Source organism: Gavia stellata, chromosome 8, assembly GCF_030936135.1.
Source record: "Gavia stellata isolate bGavSte3 chromosome 8, bGavSte3.hap2, whole genome shotgun sequence".
In the NCBI taxonomy this organism is placed as follows: Eukaryota; Metazoa; Chordata; class Aves; order Gaviiformes; family Gaviidae; genus Gavia; species Gavia stellata.
Window position 1 is genome coordinate 15,778,545 of NC_082601.1, and position 18,709 is coordinate 15,797,253.

General features: G+C 39.7%; 1 protein-coding gene across 1 annotated transcript in view; it reads left to right on the forward strand.

Annotated features, from left to right (window-relative positions):
• Window positions 1–7,323: 7,323 nt before the first annotated feature.
• CNTNAP5 (contactin associated protein family member 5) overlaps window positions 7,324–18,709 on the forward strand; it is a 256,571-nt gene continuing 245,185 nt past the window's right edge. Inside the window, exon 1 of the mRNA XM_059820523.1 lies at window positions 7,324–7,432. Coding sequence (XP_059676506.1) covers window positions 7,324–7,432 — 109 coding nt within the window. The remainder of the gene's footprint in view (window positions 7,433–18,709) is intronic.

The window sequence follows — 18,709 nt, forward strand, 5'->3', positions numbered from 1 at the left end:
GAAACATTTTGTTCAAAATGCTTTACATCTATTAAACACTCAGATAGGACATGCTTTGGTGCATCACAAAATTGGATTTTTCAAGTTCTTAGTGTGCTTATTCTCTTACTTGGATCAGGGTTTCTGGCTCAGTTATGTCCTTCATGATGTACTAATGTCTCCCTCCTTTCCAGTCCCACCACAGAGCATCATGAAAGATGAACTCTGAACAGGGACTTTGGCTTTGAGAAGAATGGGGACACAGCAAGAATCTCACAACAACTCAGAGTGGTATAGTTTGATGTAGAGGAGAGAAAATAAGCCAGCATTTCTGCATTTCTCTAAGTTTGATGTTTCCTGTTCTGCCAAAAAGCTTGGTCTTCTCATGTCATATTTATTTGGAATGGAATAACAAAATTTTAGAATTTCAAGAAGGAATGAAGTTTTCATTTTGCTTTAAAAGTTCATAAAATAAGTGGGGAAAAGATGACTTTGCTGGACAGCTGGCGTTCTGAAAGTTAGATGTATGTTCTATTTCACTGACTACAATTGGACCGCTTGTGTCCTTCACGTTTCAGGTATACTTAAGTGTGTTTTTGGATTGAATCCAGGGATAAATGTCCTTTCTCAGATGTTATAAATGGTAATGCAGAAATAAGGAATGTCTAGTAAATTGGCTTATGGCTGGATGGGGAAAAATGAAGGTAAGACAACTGTTGTAAAACCTCACTGAGTATGCAGAGACATGGAGACCAAGGAGAAATGTTCACCTGGAAGGTTTCATGTTTTTACATGACCCAAATTTCTATGTTGTTTTCCTGTGGCACAGTAGCTTCTTGAGGTGTTTGGTATTCTGTGTTCAAGGTTTAAGTTTGCTCTTGAGATGTTGGCTTGCAGATAGGACACTGCAAAGTAGATACAGACTGCTGCATTGCAATCCAAAGCACAGGAGTTTATTTTCAGATAATGCATGCTGGAATCATATGGGTCATAAGAGAAATGAGCCTTGTTAATACTGTCTTTGCTTAATGCTTTAGAAAGTTACTCTTAACAAGTTTTCTTCACAGTACCATACTGCTTCACTCAATTCCTCAGATGTTAAACTTTCAAGGACTCCCCAGGCTGTGGCCAGAAGCTCACACTTCCATTCCACCAGTTCCTGTGATAGTGGTGTAGTTTGTAATGTAATGCTTGGCTTGTAACTTGAAGGCTAGGTAAAACTTTGCATGAGAAAACACATCCAAGTATCCCCCAAACAATAAATTGGAGTGGAGTTAAATTACTTGTTGCTGCCCCATACTGCTCAGAAAGCCTGTAGCAGTTTTTTTAAGGAACAGAGAGATGGAAGCGCTTGTGAAACACCAGGGCAAAACTTAGAAATCTTGCTTTATAACAATGAAAATGCCCTAGGCCTTTGTGGTCTGGCCCACACTGACAGGCTTGCAAGAGTGACCCAATTACCCCTGCTCAGCTGTGACCGGGTGGCCATTTATACCTGGCCATGGCCAGCAGAGACCCAGGCCTGCAAAGGAGTTTCACCTCCTGGGGTGGGATAAGTTTCAGGGGGAGTTTTGGAGACAGCAGCCTTGGAGAGGAAGCTGTTGAGATGCAGCAGTGAGGCATAGACTGAGAAACCAGTGAGAAAGGGGGATAATCTGCCAGTGTGGATTTTCAGGAGGAGACTTGAACCTGTACAATGTCAGTGTTGTGCTTCTTTCCTTCTGAGTGGGGCTACCTGGTAGGAAAGGTAGTGGTTTTCAGAAATAAAAAGCCCCAGGTGACAGCAACTGCTGTCTGGGAAGTGTTTGATGTTTCTTAGTGCAGTCCTGTGATACCCTGTGGCATCTTGCACATGTCCTGTTATCCTAGAATGATTTAAATCTGAAGTTTGATAGCTCTAGGATGACACAAGTGGCAGACATTTTGGCCAAAACCTGTTGTGGGGTGGTGTTTGGGGTGTCCTTCAACAGATGGTTATTCAGTCAAAGTCTCTGATGTTCCTGGAAAATTAGCTTTGAACAGCTTAAATCTGACTTGAGTGTGGAGGTATGTTATTAGGTGTGTGGAGCTTGTGCAGCTGCTGCAAAGTGTTGGTCTCTGAATAATAACACACAGTAACAGTATGGGTCTGGAAGTGATCTGTCAGGGAAATAAAGCTCATCTAGCTATGGGTATTTTGTTAAGCACCTCCTGCATGAACACCTAGTACTCTAACTTTTAATGGGATCTGTATGAAAACCAGTCAAGATAGGCATATAATAGCTAGAGACAAAGACATTCTGGTACTCAGAAAGCAAAGGGGAAAGCTGTTAAATCCATGTTCTTGTCTTCAGCCTCAAATAGGTTACCAGCCTTAATCTGCAGAAGAATAAAATGTTAAAAGAACTCTAGAGTTTTAAAAGCCTTTTTCAGGAGGAGGAAAGGAAAGCTGACACTTCTACGGGGTGTAGGGGAAAGTATATTTGAAATTAAATAATTTGGAAACTGTGGCCCTTGTTAAACAATAGGACAGGTATGAGACTGAGCTGAATCTGCAAAGAGGTCTGCTAACAGAGAGAATTCCACTTAGGTGTGGGAATACAAAGCAGGGCTAAAGTCAGTATGGTGACTGACCAGAATGTGCTCCTCAGGCACGGCTGACAGCTGTAGGCGGGAGCCTGAACACAGCGTAGGGGGGAGCTGAGACAACAAAAATGTGTTAGTGTTCTGTGTTTGCTCTTTTTTCACTGTAAATGTAAGTAAGTCAAAGCATGAGCGAATCATCTTTATCTCTGCCCACTTTTTGCCCTTGCTTTTCTGAATAAAGGCAGTAGTGTTTTGAGAACATATCAGCTCTCAAGGAGTAAGGCACAACCTCAGTAATGTACATGTTTCAAGACACAAATGAATCCATCCTCGTGCTATAGCTTTGTCCACTCACTAAAAGACGGATGTTCTTTAGTCATGAATTGGGAGTTGGAGTTTGTGTGCAAATGAATCTCTGGGGGAATCAAGGGTCTGTCCTGCCCTCCATTTTTTCTTCTCATGTCTTACCTCAAAAAACCCCCACCCCAAAACAAAGAAAAAAAACCCCTAAGAACCTAAACCAAAACAAACTCCCTGCCTTTCCTCCAGAGCTACTACATTAGTAACATGGTCACTCAAGGCAGTACATACCAACGCTTAGCTGAAGATGTTGAGGAGGGGAGGAGGCATTTGCGTGTCTTGTAGAATAATGCAAAATTACTAGCTGGTCTCTGGGTTTGAACTGAATGTTACTTCTGTAGACACTGGCAGTGAATTTGTGATGGCTACAAAGCAGGGAGTTCACAAGCTGTGACCAAAGCTTTGTTCCAGAACCCTGTGCTTAAGGTTAACATGAGGTAATTTCCCTCTTTGTGCTGCAGGCTTTGTAAATGTATATTTTACAAAATACAGGAAAATCCTTTTTTTTTTTTTGACAGCATACTATGTACTTGGCATTCTCTGACTGTACCTCAATTTTGTCTGCTGCAGAGATTCTGTGTTTCACTTATGAAATGTTTAAATAATAAAATGCATTTTTAATATTTAAATTGTTCAAGATGTCTTCCTTAATTACTTGGGGGCTAGGGGCTTTTTGAATGGTTACAAGTTGGACAAACAGCAGGTATTTCTCTGCACACGTGTCTACTTTTTCTTTGGATTTTTTAAATGAATTTTTCAGAGATTGCAGTGCAAGTACCACAGCCCAAAGAGGCTTCAAATGTATAGTGCTGCAAACAAAAACAGCGGGAGCATGGACCTGCAGAGTTTATGCCACTGAATAAGATGGGTGTCAAAAATAACGAGGCAAACTAAGAAGATATTCTGTTTGCTGCCCCAAGAAAAAGTGGAAATTTTCCCTATTATCAGCAAAAGGAACTGGAAGTGGAAATGAAGTGAATTAGGGAAGCCTCAGCTGAAATAAAAGTTAGTAAGGCAATAAGTGAGCTGCATCAGTAGAGAGAGAAGTAGCACACAATTTTTGCAGTATTTATTAATAAAGGGAAAGTCACAAAGTTTAAAAGATAAATAACTAGTTTGGGGAGGAAGGAGTATTTGAATTTGTTTGTTGCAGTAGAAACACAGTGAAAAATGAAAAAAAGAAGTGATGACCATGAAATAAATTGTTTGGGTGTTTGTTTTTTTCTCTTTTCTTTTTCCTCTTATTCTTCCAGCTGAAATGTCAGAGTGTAATTAGGTTAGGTTTTTTCTGAGAAGTCAGAGTAATGGCTGATTTATGTAGTTGTTGCTACACTTGGAACCTAAACCAAGTGCTTGTTAGAATGATCCTTGCTAGATAATTTGCCAGTTGAAGATAGGCACTTTGTGGTGGAAATGTAGAAAAAAACCTTTCTGGCTTCTAAAGTTGTTTAATTAGGTAAATGGAAAATCAGGTATCTACTAATAATACTTTCCTGCCTTTATTTTTCACCTAAATCATTCTTATGCTAGCTGTAACTCCTTTAGCTTCAGTAGGGCTGCTTATTGCTTAGTGTTTTTTATTGGTGCCCCAAGGTAAGATGTTTCTGAAGGACCACATGTGCTGTTTGGAGGAGGAGGTATGTGTAGAGCTTCCAGCAGTACAGATCTATGCCTGGGTCGTAGATGCACCGTCACCAGATCTCATAGTATTTTATGCTTGTCTTTTACCTCTTGCATCTACAGTTTGGTCCCAAAGCATGCAGACAAGCTAATTGATGGAAAGTTGTATGTGATGGCATTGAACCACGGTTTATTAAAGCAGTGGATGAAAGGAATCCAGACTACAGCGACGGAACAATTACTTCCACTTTTATTGGGGAAGTTTAAAGAACTCATTTTATTCCTCTGTAGCAGGTGGGCAGGGAAAGATCAGGAAATATTTTGAGAGGGACAGATCTATGGTGTTTCCTGTGTCCAACAAAACAGCTCACTTAAATATTCATTGCTTCTTGAATCTTTTGCTTTAAACAATTTGTAGCCCTTTTAATGCTTGCTTGTTGAGAGAGACCACTGGTTATTGTGTTTGTCTGTTGTTCCTTGATAGAGCAGAGTGCTTGTTCTAGTCAAAAGGTCTATTTCTTCACCCAAATTCATCCAGGCTACATGGGGCAAGAAAATCACCAGCTAATCTTCTAAAATAAAAGATACATAGCATGTGGTGCAGCACCTTCTTTGTGCTACAGTGGAGGGCGTGTGCTTTTTTTTTTTTCCTTTAGATCTGGTCGCAGTATAACTTGCATTTATTAATTCCAGATTGGGTTACTACAGCAAGCACAGTGAATTGTTGAGTGTAACCTCTTAGTGTTTCACATATTTAATTTCCTTCAATATTGAAGCCTGTTGATGGGACAAGATATACTATAGTAAAGCCTTGCTCCATTGGTGACTTACTGAGAATATCCTATTCCAAGAAAGCTTAAGGAAGACCATCAAAAGATCTACAGAGAATATAATCAGGAGCTTCTTTGTCTGAGAGGGTAAGATGGGATCAAAACTTGTCTCACTGATATGGAATTATCAACTTGCAAAATGAACAGAGATGCAAAGAGGAAAATCACTCGTGAAATCCTTAAAGCACAATACTCTATAATTCTAAACTGTTGTAGTGTAAGACACTCTGGAAATAATGAGGGTGCAGCACAGGACTTGCAAAAAATATTAAGTGAATTTTATTGTTGTTCATTTTTAAGCATTTTAAATCCTAGTAGCTGGCTCTCAATAGTTTTTTATGTTCCTCAAATTATACTTAGTGGGTCTTCATTCCAAAGCATTTGAACATGAATCACTTTTGTAATGCTTCTCTTCTTTGATGAAGCATGGTTATGTTATCACAGTACCTTTGTATTATGCTGTTGTCTTTTAGCAGGACAATGCCTCAAGAGCAAATGCAAAATTTTAATGTACTTAAAAAACAGCCGCTAGCTCCCTCTTCTATGGAGGAGAAATCACTCCTTGTTAGCGTGTTGAACTATCTCTGGGCTGTCTCAGAAGCTGTTACAAGTGTTATCTTATTGTGTGTGTTTTAAACTTCTTATTTTTAAAGTGTTTTTTGAACCAGTTTGAATTTTTGGCCAAATTGGTGACAAGTGTCCACAGTTAAGACTTAAGGTTTTGGTTTGTGGTTTGCTTTTGTTTGTTTTTTCTTTTTTCCCAAAATCTAGAGAAAGGAGATGTTCTTTTTCTGTTTATAAATGAACTGCATTATAATTATTAGGGAATTCTCAGTGAGGGGAAAAGGTTTGGTTTCCTAATATGTCAATAACAACTTCTGCTAGTGTTACACAAGTGGGTTGCATATCTTACAAAATGAAATGAAACCTTTTTGAAAACACTTCTTTCTTGGTCATATAGCAGCATTGAGAAAACAACTTCTGCCAAACTTAAGATTCCAGTATCCTGTTTGTGATTAAGTCTTCGATTAAGTCTTCTATGTTGTTGTGCACGTGCTTCGACTAGAACAAAGCTTCTCTTAAAAAGGGTGTTTTATTAGGGAACTGCCTGTGCATCTTCTTCACCTTCCAGTCCTGGATGATGTCTCTTTGCAGTTTTTTCCCAAAGGCTGGGTGCTTGTGCAGAGGATATGATGTTCAGTCAGTCTGGAGCTTTAGGACTGGAAGGATAAAGCTAAGATGGTTCCTATTTTACTAGCTCCTTACTGCCGTGTCCTTGTCAAATGAGGTTCAGGTGCTCCAGAAGCTGGAAGTCAAGTGGTGAAGAAAAGTTTAGATTATTAGTGTTGCCAGTCTACCACTCTGCTTGTGGTAGAGTTCAGTGCATGCAAGTATCGAGGGTGAAAAGTGTGTTTGAGGGGAAACCACAAAGACTGGTTCCCTTGAATTCTATTTTCTGTTCATATATTTTTAACAGAAAACACATGCTCTCTGAATTATGCAGTAGAAAATCTGCTGTGTTGGACGCTCATGTTCTTACTCATGTTGACTGTATCACTAGTGGTTGTGCTTCTGTAATACAGTTGCTCAATTTTTGCACAAGAAGTCAAGCATGTTCCCAAGGAGCTTAGCTTTTCCCTTCTATAGTAACCAGCTGCTGATGCAAATAATAAACATTCATGCAGCCTCCCTTTTTAATTCTTGACAGCTGTAGGCACCAACATTCTTCACTGTTCATTCCTGGCATGTTTAACTACATTATGGCCTGTTCATTTAATCCTAAATCATTCAAAACAGCCATTAAGTTCATTCAGAGTTGTTCTTGCGTTCAATACAGCGTGCCTGGGGAAGCTGAGGAGGGTCTACAGGATGAGTCAACTCAAGAACGTCTCTCCTGATGTCTCGGAACACCAGGAAGAACCTTGAGTGGAAGTAGGACTCCGTGAATGGAGGAAAGCCATCTTGCACCATGTCCACCATCCACAACGTAGATGCATTTGGGGAGTTTTTAGGAGTTTTTAGTGAGAGATTGCCTAGTTGGGTTGAGGCTGATAGTTCAGCAGCTTTGTGGCTCCAAGGTGGGTAAGCTGGTGGCTTTCTATCTCCAGTGGAGTTCCCTGTAGAAACCTCTCTTCAGTCTGGCTCATGGTTTTCAGCCTGCAGCATGGGAGAAAAACGGGGTGAGAAGCTGTACATCCTGTGTCACTTTATGACCTCTTAAAATAACAGAGAAGGGAGGCAATTTTGGGGAGGGAGGTGAAAGAAAGAGAGTAGGTAGCATGTATTTTACTGGTAACAGTTTGGAAGCTGCTGCTTAGATGTGGAAACTATCAGTTAAGGTTTTTTCTCTTTCTGAGTCAGAGCTTTCAAAAAAACCCTTTTTGTAATTAAAAAAAAAAAAAAAAAACCCAACAAAAAAAACCCCAAACCACCACAAACTGATGCATCAAAATCAAGTCTGTGAAACATACTGGTATTTTTTTCACCAGCCTCATTATTGCTTTTTCAAAATTGCTCATGTAAATTAGTTTCTCATTTTAAATTCTCTCTTTCTTGCAAATTCAACTTTCTTTGCCTGAAACTTTAAGCTGAAGAAAAGTCCTATACAGCTTCAGATTTCCTTTCCAAAGAAAAACTTTTAGACTGGCAAGGGAAAAATTCGTAACGAACATACTGGTGTTGGGTGGCATATCACAAAATGAGAGGGGTTGGAATGTCCCTCTGGAGATCATCTAGTCCAACCCCCCCACCAGAGCAGGTTCACCTAGAGCAAATTGCACAGGAATGCGTCCAGGCGAGTTTTGAATACCTCCAGAGAGGTATACCTCTCTGGGCAGCCTGTTCCAGTGCTCTGCCACCCTCAAAGTTCCTCCTCATGTTTAGATGTAACTTCCTATGACCAAGTTTGTGCCCATTACCTCTCATCCTGTCACTGGGCACCACTGAAAAAAGACTGGCCCCATCCTCCTGGCACCCACCCCTTAAGTACTTATAAGCGTTAATAAGATCCCCCCTCAGTCTTCTCTTCTCCAGACTAAAAAGACCCAAGTCCCTCAACCTTTCCTCATAAGAAAGGTGTTCCAGTCCCCTCATCATCTTTGTAGCCCTTTGCTGTACCCTCTCCAGCAGTTCCCTGTTCTTCTTGAACCAGGGAGTGCAGAACTGGACACAGTACTCCAGGTGCAGCCTCACCAGGGCAGAGTAGAGGGGGAGGATAACGTCCCTCGACCTGCCTGCCACACTCTTTTTGAGGCACCCCAGGATGCCATTTGCCTTCTTGGCCCCAAGGGCACATGGCTGGCTCATGGCCATCCTGTTGTCCCCCAGGACTCCCAGGTCCCTTTCCACAGAGCTGCTCTCCAGCAGGTCAGCCCCTAACCTGTACTGATGCATGGGGTTATTCCGCCCCAGGTGCCGTACTCTACACTTGCCTTTGTTGAATTCCATAAGGTTCCTCTCTGCCCAACTCTCCAGCCTGTCCGGGTCACGCTGAATGGCAGCGCAGCCTTCCGGTGTGTCTGCCACTCCTCCCAGTTTTGTGTCATCAGGAAACTTGCTGAGGGCACACTCTATCCCTTCATCCAGGTCATTGATGAATATATTGAACAGGACTGTGGATATCACCTTGGAAAGCTCTATATTCCTGGGGAAGGAAGGGCAGAACCATTGAAAAACATCTCTTGAATTTCGCCCATGTTGGATTGCGAGGAATTGGTTTTCCCTCTTACTACTTCTAGTTTTAGACATGTTAGAGCTCTAGAATTAAAAGTATATAAGGAAGCATTTATCCATGTAAAAAATGTTTTGTTTTCTTTTTCCCCCCATCTTTTAATCTTTTTTTTTTTTAAAAATTAAGATTTCCATATTTCATTTGATAGTTAACCCAGAAGGGAAATATCAGTCATTCCTCCTATGTATTTTTGGGGGTAGGCATGGGGTTTTTTTGTCCTTCTTAATGATATTTTTTGTTTTTTTCATATGAAAGAGGATATGTCATAAGCCCTACTAAAATAAGGTCCTAGCATGAAAAGAGGTTTTGTTTTACATTAGCCTGCTGCTTGTCATGTAATCATCTGAAAATGCAGAGAGGAGGGAAGGATTTTGAGAACTCAGCTACTTAGCCTTGCTGTGATGAAACAGACCTTAATTTACTTCTAAATGCCAGTGAGGGGTGTGTGGGTTTTTAAAAATAAAATAATACATAATTTATATTTCTTTTTATTTATATTTAAAAGATACATATATATTTTTAATATATTTATATAAGAATAAAAGATATTTTAAATAAAATAATAATGGCATCCTGTTGATGCCATTTTCAAGTGAGGGGCTTGCTGAAGGGGACACCAGGTTCAAGCTTGAACATATGGGTTACGGAGAAGGGAAGCATCAACACTGTCAAGGTTTGCAGCCCTGTTTATCTTTTTCACAATGGCCAGGGCCTTGCAGAGCAAGGTTTAGCTCTAGCTGAAGCCACTTTGGTGTGACCCTGCTGCAAGGGAAGAACTGCGTTCTGTATGGCTCTTCTGGGAACTCTTGGCAACGTTGTGGGGTTTTTTTGTTGTTCTTGTGTGTTTTGTTTTTGGGTCTTTTTTCTGAAACCAAAGGTCATCTTTGAATACAACTCCTACTTTGTCTGCACCTCCAGCATCCAGGTTTTTCTAGAAAGCATGGCAGCTTTGGCTTGCACCTCAGGAGAGCCTGTCTTGGTTTTTACTAATTCAAAGTCCCCTGAAACTATAGGAATCACTGAACTGATTGTGCCAGCTTGGTCTGTTCAGTCATACCGTGTTTTAGTGAGAACAATACCTTCAACAGCCGCTCCCTTAGGAGTAGTATTTCATTGTGTTTTAAGCTTAGAGTTCACACTGTAGAGGTCTGTACTTTGCAGGAACTGTTTGCTGGGAGATGTTATCAGCAGTGAGAACTAAAACTGTACCTGGACCATGTGAAAGGATTGCTTTTCTTTACCATTTTGAACCATCACCTATTAAGTTACTGTGAGGAACCGGTTTCAGATTTGTGCAGCAGTGTAGAAGAATAACAACTTTCCTGGAACTTTACATGTGGGATGAAAAGTAAACTTTTATTCAGAAATAGCTGAAGCTCTACATAAACACCAGTCAATATAGTCCATATTGGGTGGTTGATTTATGTGCTCCCAAGTTAAAATATCTGCAGGAAGGAACACTAGGACTGTAAATGTTGTCCTCATTGCAGAAGCACAAAAGATCAAGAAAAGAGTTGAATAGGACCCTCATGAATTCATTTCAGTGTTCAAAAAAGTAGTTGACACCATAAAAAGGTGTACCAAGCAGCTCTCTAATTGGCTTATTGTTTATCTATGTCAGGCACAAGTACAAACCAGTCCAACACATTAGCAGCTGTTGAACTGTATACAGGGCATAGATTACATTACATGTCCTATTGTTCAGTTTAAAATTAACATGCCATAATCCTCATTAAAACATCATATGTGATATCTCATTGTGGTTATTATATAGCTCTCATTAAGGCAAATTGTATTGCTGAGTTACATTTAATAATGCAGTGCACTGTAACAGTTGCATATATTATAATTAGAAATAAGATTATGCCTGCAGGACAACTTACCATTTTGTTTCAGTCTATAAGAAGACAATGTAAAATTTCATAGGGACAAGGCTTGTGTGGCTTTTTTGTTTGTTTCTTTATAATAGTTGTGGATTAGCTGAGGTTTTTATTCTTTTTCACACATCTTAGCCACCTCATTCATAGTCTTTCAGCTTTGAGGCTGAATGTCTGGCTGAAGGTGGAAATAACGTCAGCAGAACAAGCTCTGCGATGGCAAAATTAGTCCTGCTCTGACTACCTTTTATCTCTTTCTCTAAGTATACAGAGAAATTCATTTCACTGCAGCCAATCTCTCTCCTTCTACCAGCTTTAAAATTACCATAGCTCTATAAATTTAAATGTAGTGGGTCATATTCTTATCTTAGTCAGAGGAACCTTGGCCTTCTTTTTGCTGAGGAAGTGGCTTGATAACGTAGTTGTCGTCATCCCCCCTCCTGAGTATCACCTGGGGTTTGATTAAGAACAATTTTTCTCAGTGTTGCTGTCATCAAAGGTTGCTGATGTGAAACATCAGACAGGTTCAATTCTGGTCTTGCTGCTGTTTTCAGCATTCATCCTCAGCCTGGCACTGTTGTGCATTTCAATGTGAATCTGCCACAAAACCCCTTATTTAATTGTCTATGGAATTTGTACATCAGCGTGTTATACATGAACAATAACAGCTGCATAAAATAGAAAGCAAGTACATGCTTATGGGTTCAGGTGCTTTCATATTTTTCTGCTGTTATGGAAATGCCTTTGTTCTACAGAATAGCATAATAAAAGCTGAATTTAATTCTAGTTATGGAGACTGGAGCAAAGTGTGTGTGGTCTTCCATTACAGTTGAGATGCAAGTGAACGGTAGCTGCTTGTAAATATGTGTTCTTGCTACAGATAGGTTGGCAGTCCTGCTAGCATTCAAATTACAAACCTGTGAGAGAGGTGTTCAGTGCTGTAAGTGAACTGAAGTTGTATTCATAAATCTCTTGTGTAACAAGTAGCATTCGGTGATAAATAGAAGAATAAAAAAGTATAACTATCTACTTTACCCCCGCATACTTTGTGCAGATGTGCATACATAATGAATATATTTATACCCAAGAACTATTTGAGGTGGGGTCAAGTCCTCCATATTTGCCTGGTATTGGCTATTGTAGGTTAAGGAAAATTCAGTTACCTTTATGTCTTCTCTCCTTGTCACAACTAGACGCTTCCTTGACTAAGGCAGACTTAATTATTTCACTGAATGTTTTCTACTTCTAATGTATTGAGAATATTATGTTCTTCAGGATGATCTATAACTCTCATGGGGCCATAACTCTCTAGCGGACAATGTTACCATCTCAATATAGAAGGGCATACTTGTGCTCAGTTACACAAAAGCCCAGGGGCAAGTTTGAAAAATGCCAGCTGAAGACTCTGACCAGGTACTTCTGCTGTGTTTAATGAGTAGTGTATTCATGGGGAAAAATTAACAAGCTCATCTGGAAAGAAAAGGGCTCTTGATATAATCTCAAACCCTATAATTGCAAACTAGAGGTCATGTCCTTTAGTCCTTACTCATTCAATTTATACCGAAATAGCTAAGTGCAGGGTAGAAAGTAAGGGACAGTTTGGTCTGAATTTAGTTCTGTTCTGAATTTAGTCTACTGAGTAAGAAAACGTGGGCAAAAGAATTGGCTTGAGTTTAAATGATACAGTCAGCTTTCACTTTGGTTTTCGATCAGAGAAAACATACTCTGTGGAAGACTAAGATTCTGTAGAAACTGTATTTGATAAGCGGGAAATCATGACAGAAGATTTCCAGACAGCTCTAGAAATGTAGAAAGGTGATCTTAACTTTCATTTACCAGTATTATGCCTTAAGGGAATTAGATACAAAGAAGAAAAAAATTTATAATTTTGGTATTATCAACTTGAAGTGTTGTGCTGAACTTCATGACGTGTTTGCAGTATCCTATCTCATTCATAGTTCAGGACTTGTCCTTGTTTGCTTGCTGAGTATTAAATAAAAATAAATCTGTTCTAAATATGTCATGTCAGCCTTTTGGCTCAAGTAATTAGTGTGAGGATGGAAATATGTCAAGGTGGGTTCCCAGCAACACAGCTTGTCTTTGAAGGAGATGTGGAAACATATTGATACCTTGTATGTGAGCCACACTATTATTAGGAACATCAGTATCATTATTTAAAATGAGCTAAAGACATATTCAGAAGAAATAACTATACACTTTACTGTATACTCTTGCTCATTTCTAGCTACATCCAGCTGGGACTATTCAAGGTTCTGGCTGAAACTGGAAATACAATACAATACAATTCTTGTACAATAGCATGACAGTATGTCTTCCTTCTATAGCATGAGCTGAGACCAGAAGCTGCAGACATCTAATTTGTTTACCTCTGCATAATTTATTGTTTAACAGAAGAAATTAAAAGCCTCAAGTCATATTTCTCACTGCAGAGGTGAATTGCAATGTGGGAGAAAGTGCAACCATGTTTCTGATGATGAATGCTATACATATTTATTAGTCCTCGCTTAAAAGATTACTTTAAATGAGTATCAGGCTTGTAAAGTTAGTGCAAAATTTTACTAATAAGAAAATATAAAATTAGTCCACTTTCAGGTGTGCTTGTGCTTATAATACTTATTTAAATGATAAAAAGTGTTTTGAAACACCACTTTCTGCAGACCCTGGGAGTGAGTGACAATAGAAGTTAAGATACCATTTTGAATCTGATAATCTAAGACCAACTAAGCAGAGGAGAAGATTTTCTGTCCTAATTTGTCTGAAGGCAGGAGTGCTCCAATTTCCTTTCACTAAAACCCTCCTAAAACCTTCATGGCTTTTGGAGGATTAACAGAACTTTAGTGCATCTTTGATAAATTTCATTTTTAGGTCTCAGTAGCTGGTACTGTACCTCAGACTGGCTGTGCTCATCTTTCCTCCCTGCAGACATGCATATTATAGAATATTCATTTTAAGATCTTCATCCAGGTCAGGTAGATCTTGGTAGAGAAATGAATATGTAATCTTTTTTTTTGTTGTTGTTCCTACTGTGATTTTTAGAGAACACATGCTTTGAGCTGTTTTGATGAAAAAGTTTTCTGCAGCAATTAAGTTGGAAAGGAAGGTGTTTTAAAAAAAAAAATTAAATTTCTTGTATCCAAAGCTATCTTTAAAACTAAAGCAATCAGTAACAGTAATTAATAATATTCTTTCTCTCATCCAATCTATGCCTTTAAACCAATTAATAACTTAATGCCTTGTACACAGGAGACTGAAAATAGGGATAAATCAGAGCTGACACTGGTCTGTATCCCCCTTTCACCCTGGGAACTCCCTAAGGAGTTAACTAAGCCAGCTCTGTGGTTACTTCACCCAACAGCTGATGAGAAGAGCTCCAGGGTGGTGAAGGCACTTCAAAGTGTTTTCAGGACTGAGCCCTTAAAGCCTGGATCTTGCTCTAACTAGCATTGATACTAGCAAGCAGAAGTTAATACAATATGATGTTACTTCAGATTTGTTCAGTGAACTGGTGACAGCATTGGAGGCTGGTCAGTGGAGAGCGAGGGGGCAAGAGCAGAACCTACCTTTACCAGTTCTGAATTGAGGAAACCCCCTTGCTGACCAGCCCATACATGAAGGTCAGCTCTCCCAAAACCCTGTGCTTGCTCAGCTTGGTGCTAAGGCTCTCTCTGCAGACAAGAGGCAAGTCTATGTAAGCTTTAACCCTTTCACGTAGGAATACCTGTTAGAAACTATCTTGCTACTTTTTTAGCCAATTTCAAGATCTCCTGGGCAAATGTGAGGACTGAATGCCTTTCTTTTCTCTTCAATTTTCTACTGTACACACTACATATTTTCCAACATGAGCAAAGAGGAGTGATCCTGTAGAAAAACTCCTGAGGATGATGACCCTTTGTATCATTCACCCTACAGTTTTTATTACATAGGCTTTGATTTTTGTCTTGTGCGCTGAGTGACCCAGAAGCCCCACTGTAGCCAGTCACCCTAGGGCTGTGTCATGAAAGCCTTCAGATTCAAGAAGGTCCAACCAGCATTTCACAAACATCATTCATTCTGGCACTTCTGGGACTTTTCAACCTTTTGTTTATTTAAAAAAATGCACTAGCTGTTGATAATAGCACCTTTAAATAGCTCTAAATGTGTTCCCGGATTTGCTTACTTCTCTATAGCAATGAATCACTTGAAAGAGCTCTCCAGTGAAATAGCTCACTGCATGTAGTCCATGTGTGCTTTGATTGCTATCATTATCTGTGTGAAGCTCCACTTCGCCACTCAGTGTTCACTATGGAAATATTCACTGCTGTGTTGACAGTGATTAAGTACATTTAATTCCAGCTCAGACCTAAGAGGGTTTTTGTTTTGTGCAATGAAACTCTCTTTATAAGATATGAAATAAGGTAACTACCCCAGCGTGCAAATCTAAATCAACTGTTACGTTGCTTCATTCTTTTTTGGTTTTTTTTTCTCCTTAACTCTTTGTTCAGTTTTGTCTTACGCTAAAACAAGCTTTAAAATAATTGAGATCCCTGTTACTTCTTAGCAGAAATATCTGTGGAGGCAAATACATTTTAAACTAGCTGGAGTTGTGGACAGGACACAATTTCCTGAATGCGTGATAACTTTCAGTACTACCAAGAGACATTTTCTTTTTTTATAGGTATAGGTAATATATGGTGGGCAGAGGTAAGTCAGCAGTCAAAGGTAGTCTTCATTATGACAAGCTGATTGCCAAGGTATGCAGGTGAATTTGATGAAGTTGAAGGGTTATCTCTGTTACTTCATGGTGAATAAGTTGCTTTCAGTGAGGAAATCAGGTTTTCTGTTCTCCCACTTAATACCTGAATAAATTAAAGCAGTGCACAAACAAAAGCCACGCTGGAGTTCACCCCACAGATATATTGGGATCAATAGGTCTTACTCTTTACTGAAGGAAGAGATAACCCAAAAAAAGACATTGTGCACAGCCCTGTGGAAGAATTTTCTGACATAGTCTCTTCAGTATATGACCACAGTAAAAGTGCTTCTTCTGCTGACGTTATTACCCACTCGTGATTTGAAGAATAAAGACTTACAGAAAAATATTAACCAGGGTAACTGCCCTTTGAAACATCTCTGTTTCTAAAAGTGGGTAAAAAATAGTAATGGAAGGAAGTAGCAAAGCTAAAGAAAAATATTATATCATATGCTTTTAGTAGGGTGGTTTTCCTCTTCCCCCACCCCTTCACATTTTGGGCTGGAATGGAATTTTTTCCATCACATTTCTGCTTAAACTTAAATATTGCCAAGGTAATAAGCTGACCTTCTAATGAAAGAAAGCTTAGTAGAAATGCAGATTTTGATAGGCTTAGTTGTAGGGAGACGAAGGGCAAATGCCCGCTTTTTGAGCCCTCTCCTATGAGAGCAGGTCAGAAAAGCACTTCAGGATATAAGAATCTGATTGTAGCCAGTAAAGCTTGTAGTCAGAGCCCACCTTATTATGGTGAGCTCAGTAGTAAGACTGAAGATAGTAAGACACGTTTTGCTGAGTGACCAAGTATGTTAGCACATGCTAGTTACTAATGCATGGCTTTTCCTTAGAACTGGTCTGGTGAGCTTGTCCTTGAATGTGAATCGCATCCTGCTCGCTCAGCCTCAAGGAACTGAAAGAAGTTTGAATGGTGGAAAAGAGATGTATTTTTTGCTCAAGAGCTGTATTCATTGTGACTTCAACACCTTCATGGTTTCCTAATAGTAGCAGCTATATAGTTTCTATTTCTAGCATTGCTTGAAACGCTCTTGGGATGAACCTGAATGAGCTGCATTTTGTTAACAGTCCCTGAGGCATCACTTTCCCTGGGCCTACCCAAATGTAAATACCAATAAAACTGGACCTGACATCTCCTCTACATTTATTATCAATTTTTCCCATCATACTGTAAGGATGATGTGCTCTGTGTAGGCAGGGCTGTGCTGTGTTGTAGTATGTGCTATGCATCATCCCTGCATGAATTGATAATCACAATGAAGTAGCAATTAGGGATGTCTGGTTTTGAGACACTACCACAAAGCACATGAAAATGGATCTTATTTGCCTCCAGTTGAGTCTTATTTTAGGAACAGAACTGATTTCTGCATGGGGAAAACCTCTTCTTTACTCAACTGGTATCTGTACTTAATGTATGGACTCACCATATGCCTGCGCTCCAGTAAGATACAGGACCTTGAGCCTCTCCTGCCTCTTCCCCTAAGAGCTAATTGCTCTCCTTAGCACTTAGAGGGCTGCCAATAGGTCTTTTTCAGCTCTAAACATGTAGGGAAAGTAATGTAATAAAAATCAAAGTGAGAGCTTATGAAAGGGGAAGGTGCTATTTATTTACAAAATAGATTTCATTCTCTCACATCTGTGTGCTTGCAAGCACCACGGTGAGAGCATCCAAGTGGACTGGTTGCAGAGAATAAGGGACACCAACTGATAACTCCTCATCATGTCTGAGAGGTACCTCTTGATAATGGTGACAAACTAGTTTCTGGAGAGCTCCTTTATGGTATTTGGGAGCCATCAGCTCTTGCAGGGTGGTTCTTTGCCTCAGGACCTTGCTGACTACAGCTTCCATAAATCTTCATCTGGGTTGCTGCCTGTTGTCTGTTTTTTTCCTCATTTTGAATATGGAGAAGGTCTGGCCTCCTTTTCACACAGAACCACACACAGAATCACTAAGATTGGAAAAGACCTGTAAGATCATCAAGTCCAACCATCAACCAACACCACCATTAAACCATGTCCCACAATGCCTCGTCCACACATTCCTTGAACACCTCCAGCAATGGTGACTCCACCACTTCCCTGGGCAGCTTATTCCAGTGTTTCACCACTCTCTCAGTAAAGAAAGTTTTCCTAATATCCAGCCTTGGATATTAGGGTATTATCTTGTTTTGGTTAACAAGAAAAGGATGGGTATACATGTTATACTGCAACCTTCTTGCCACACTCCTTCTGGGAGGATACAGGGTCTTCTGTTGATGAGCCATCGTGCTGTGGTCTCATCAGAGTGCAGGCTTTGTGGCTGCGCCATAAGCAAGATGTTCGTCTGTGTTCCTGCTAGAACCAGTGTCCTGGGAATGGAGTCCTTCATTATCAATGTAGGCTTTTTTTCTTTCCCTTTGTGCTGCTTTCTGATGTTTCACAGACATTTCCAGTCATACTTTTTTCACACCAACCTCTAGATAGTATTTCTGTTATAAAACCATATGGTCATTGGGTAAAACACTTGGTACAGGTGTAGCCTTTGCTTAAGGTGTACATAGGTAACCTCATACTACAAACTAACTTTTGAAAAGAACATTATTTTTCTTTTCCCTCAAGTACCCAGAATGCTTATTAATATCTGAAAACTTAGAAGAAACCCAAACAGACAAAAATAAACTCATATGAACTTTGGCTGAGCATGCAGTAAATTACTGCTTCCAAAAATTCTTTTTTGGATTGTTATAGCTTTCTATTGGTAGCGTAAAAATCCTTCAAGTCAATGTGCAACATTAAAATATAAACTGATAAAGTAAAACCAGTTACTTTCTTCTCTGTGCTGAGCTGTGTTAAACTATGTTGGTTGAAAGGGAAGACATTGCTGTAAAATTACCCTTGAGGGTTTATTGCTAGTAGTGCAGTAACGTATAGAATTGTGGCTGTAGCTGTACAGGCAAGAGCCTTCTAGGACAGGGGCATATGTTCTACCTTAATTTACCCCACATAA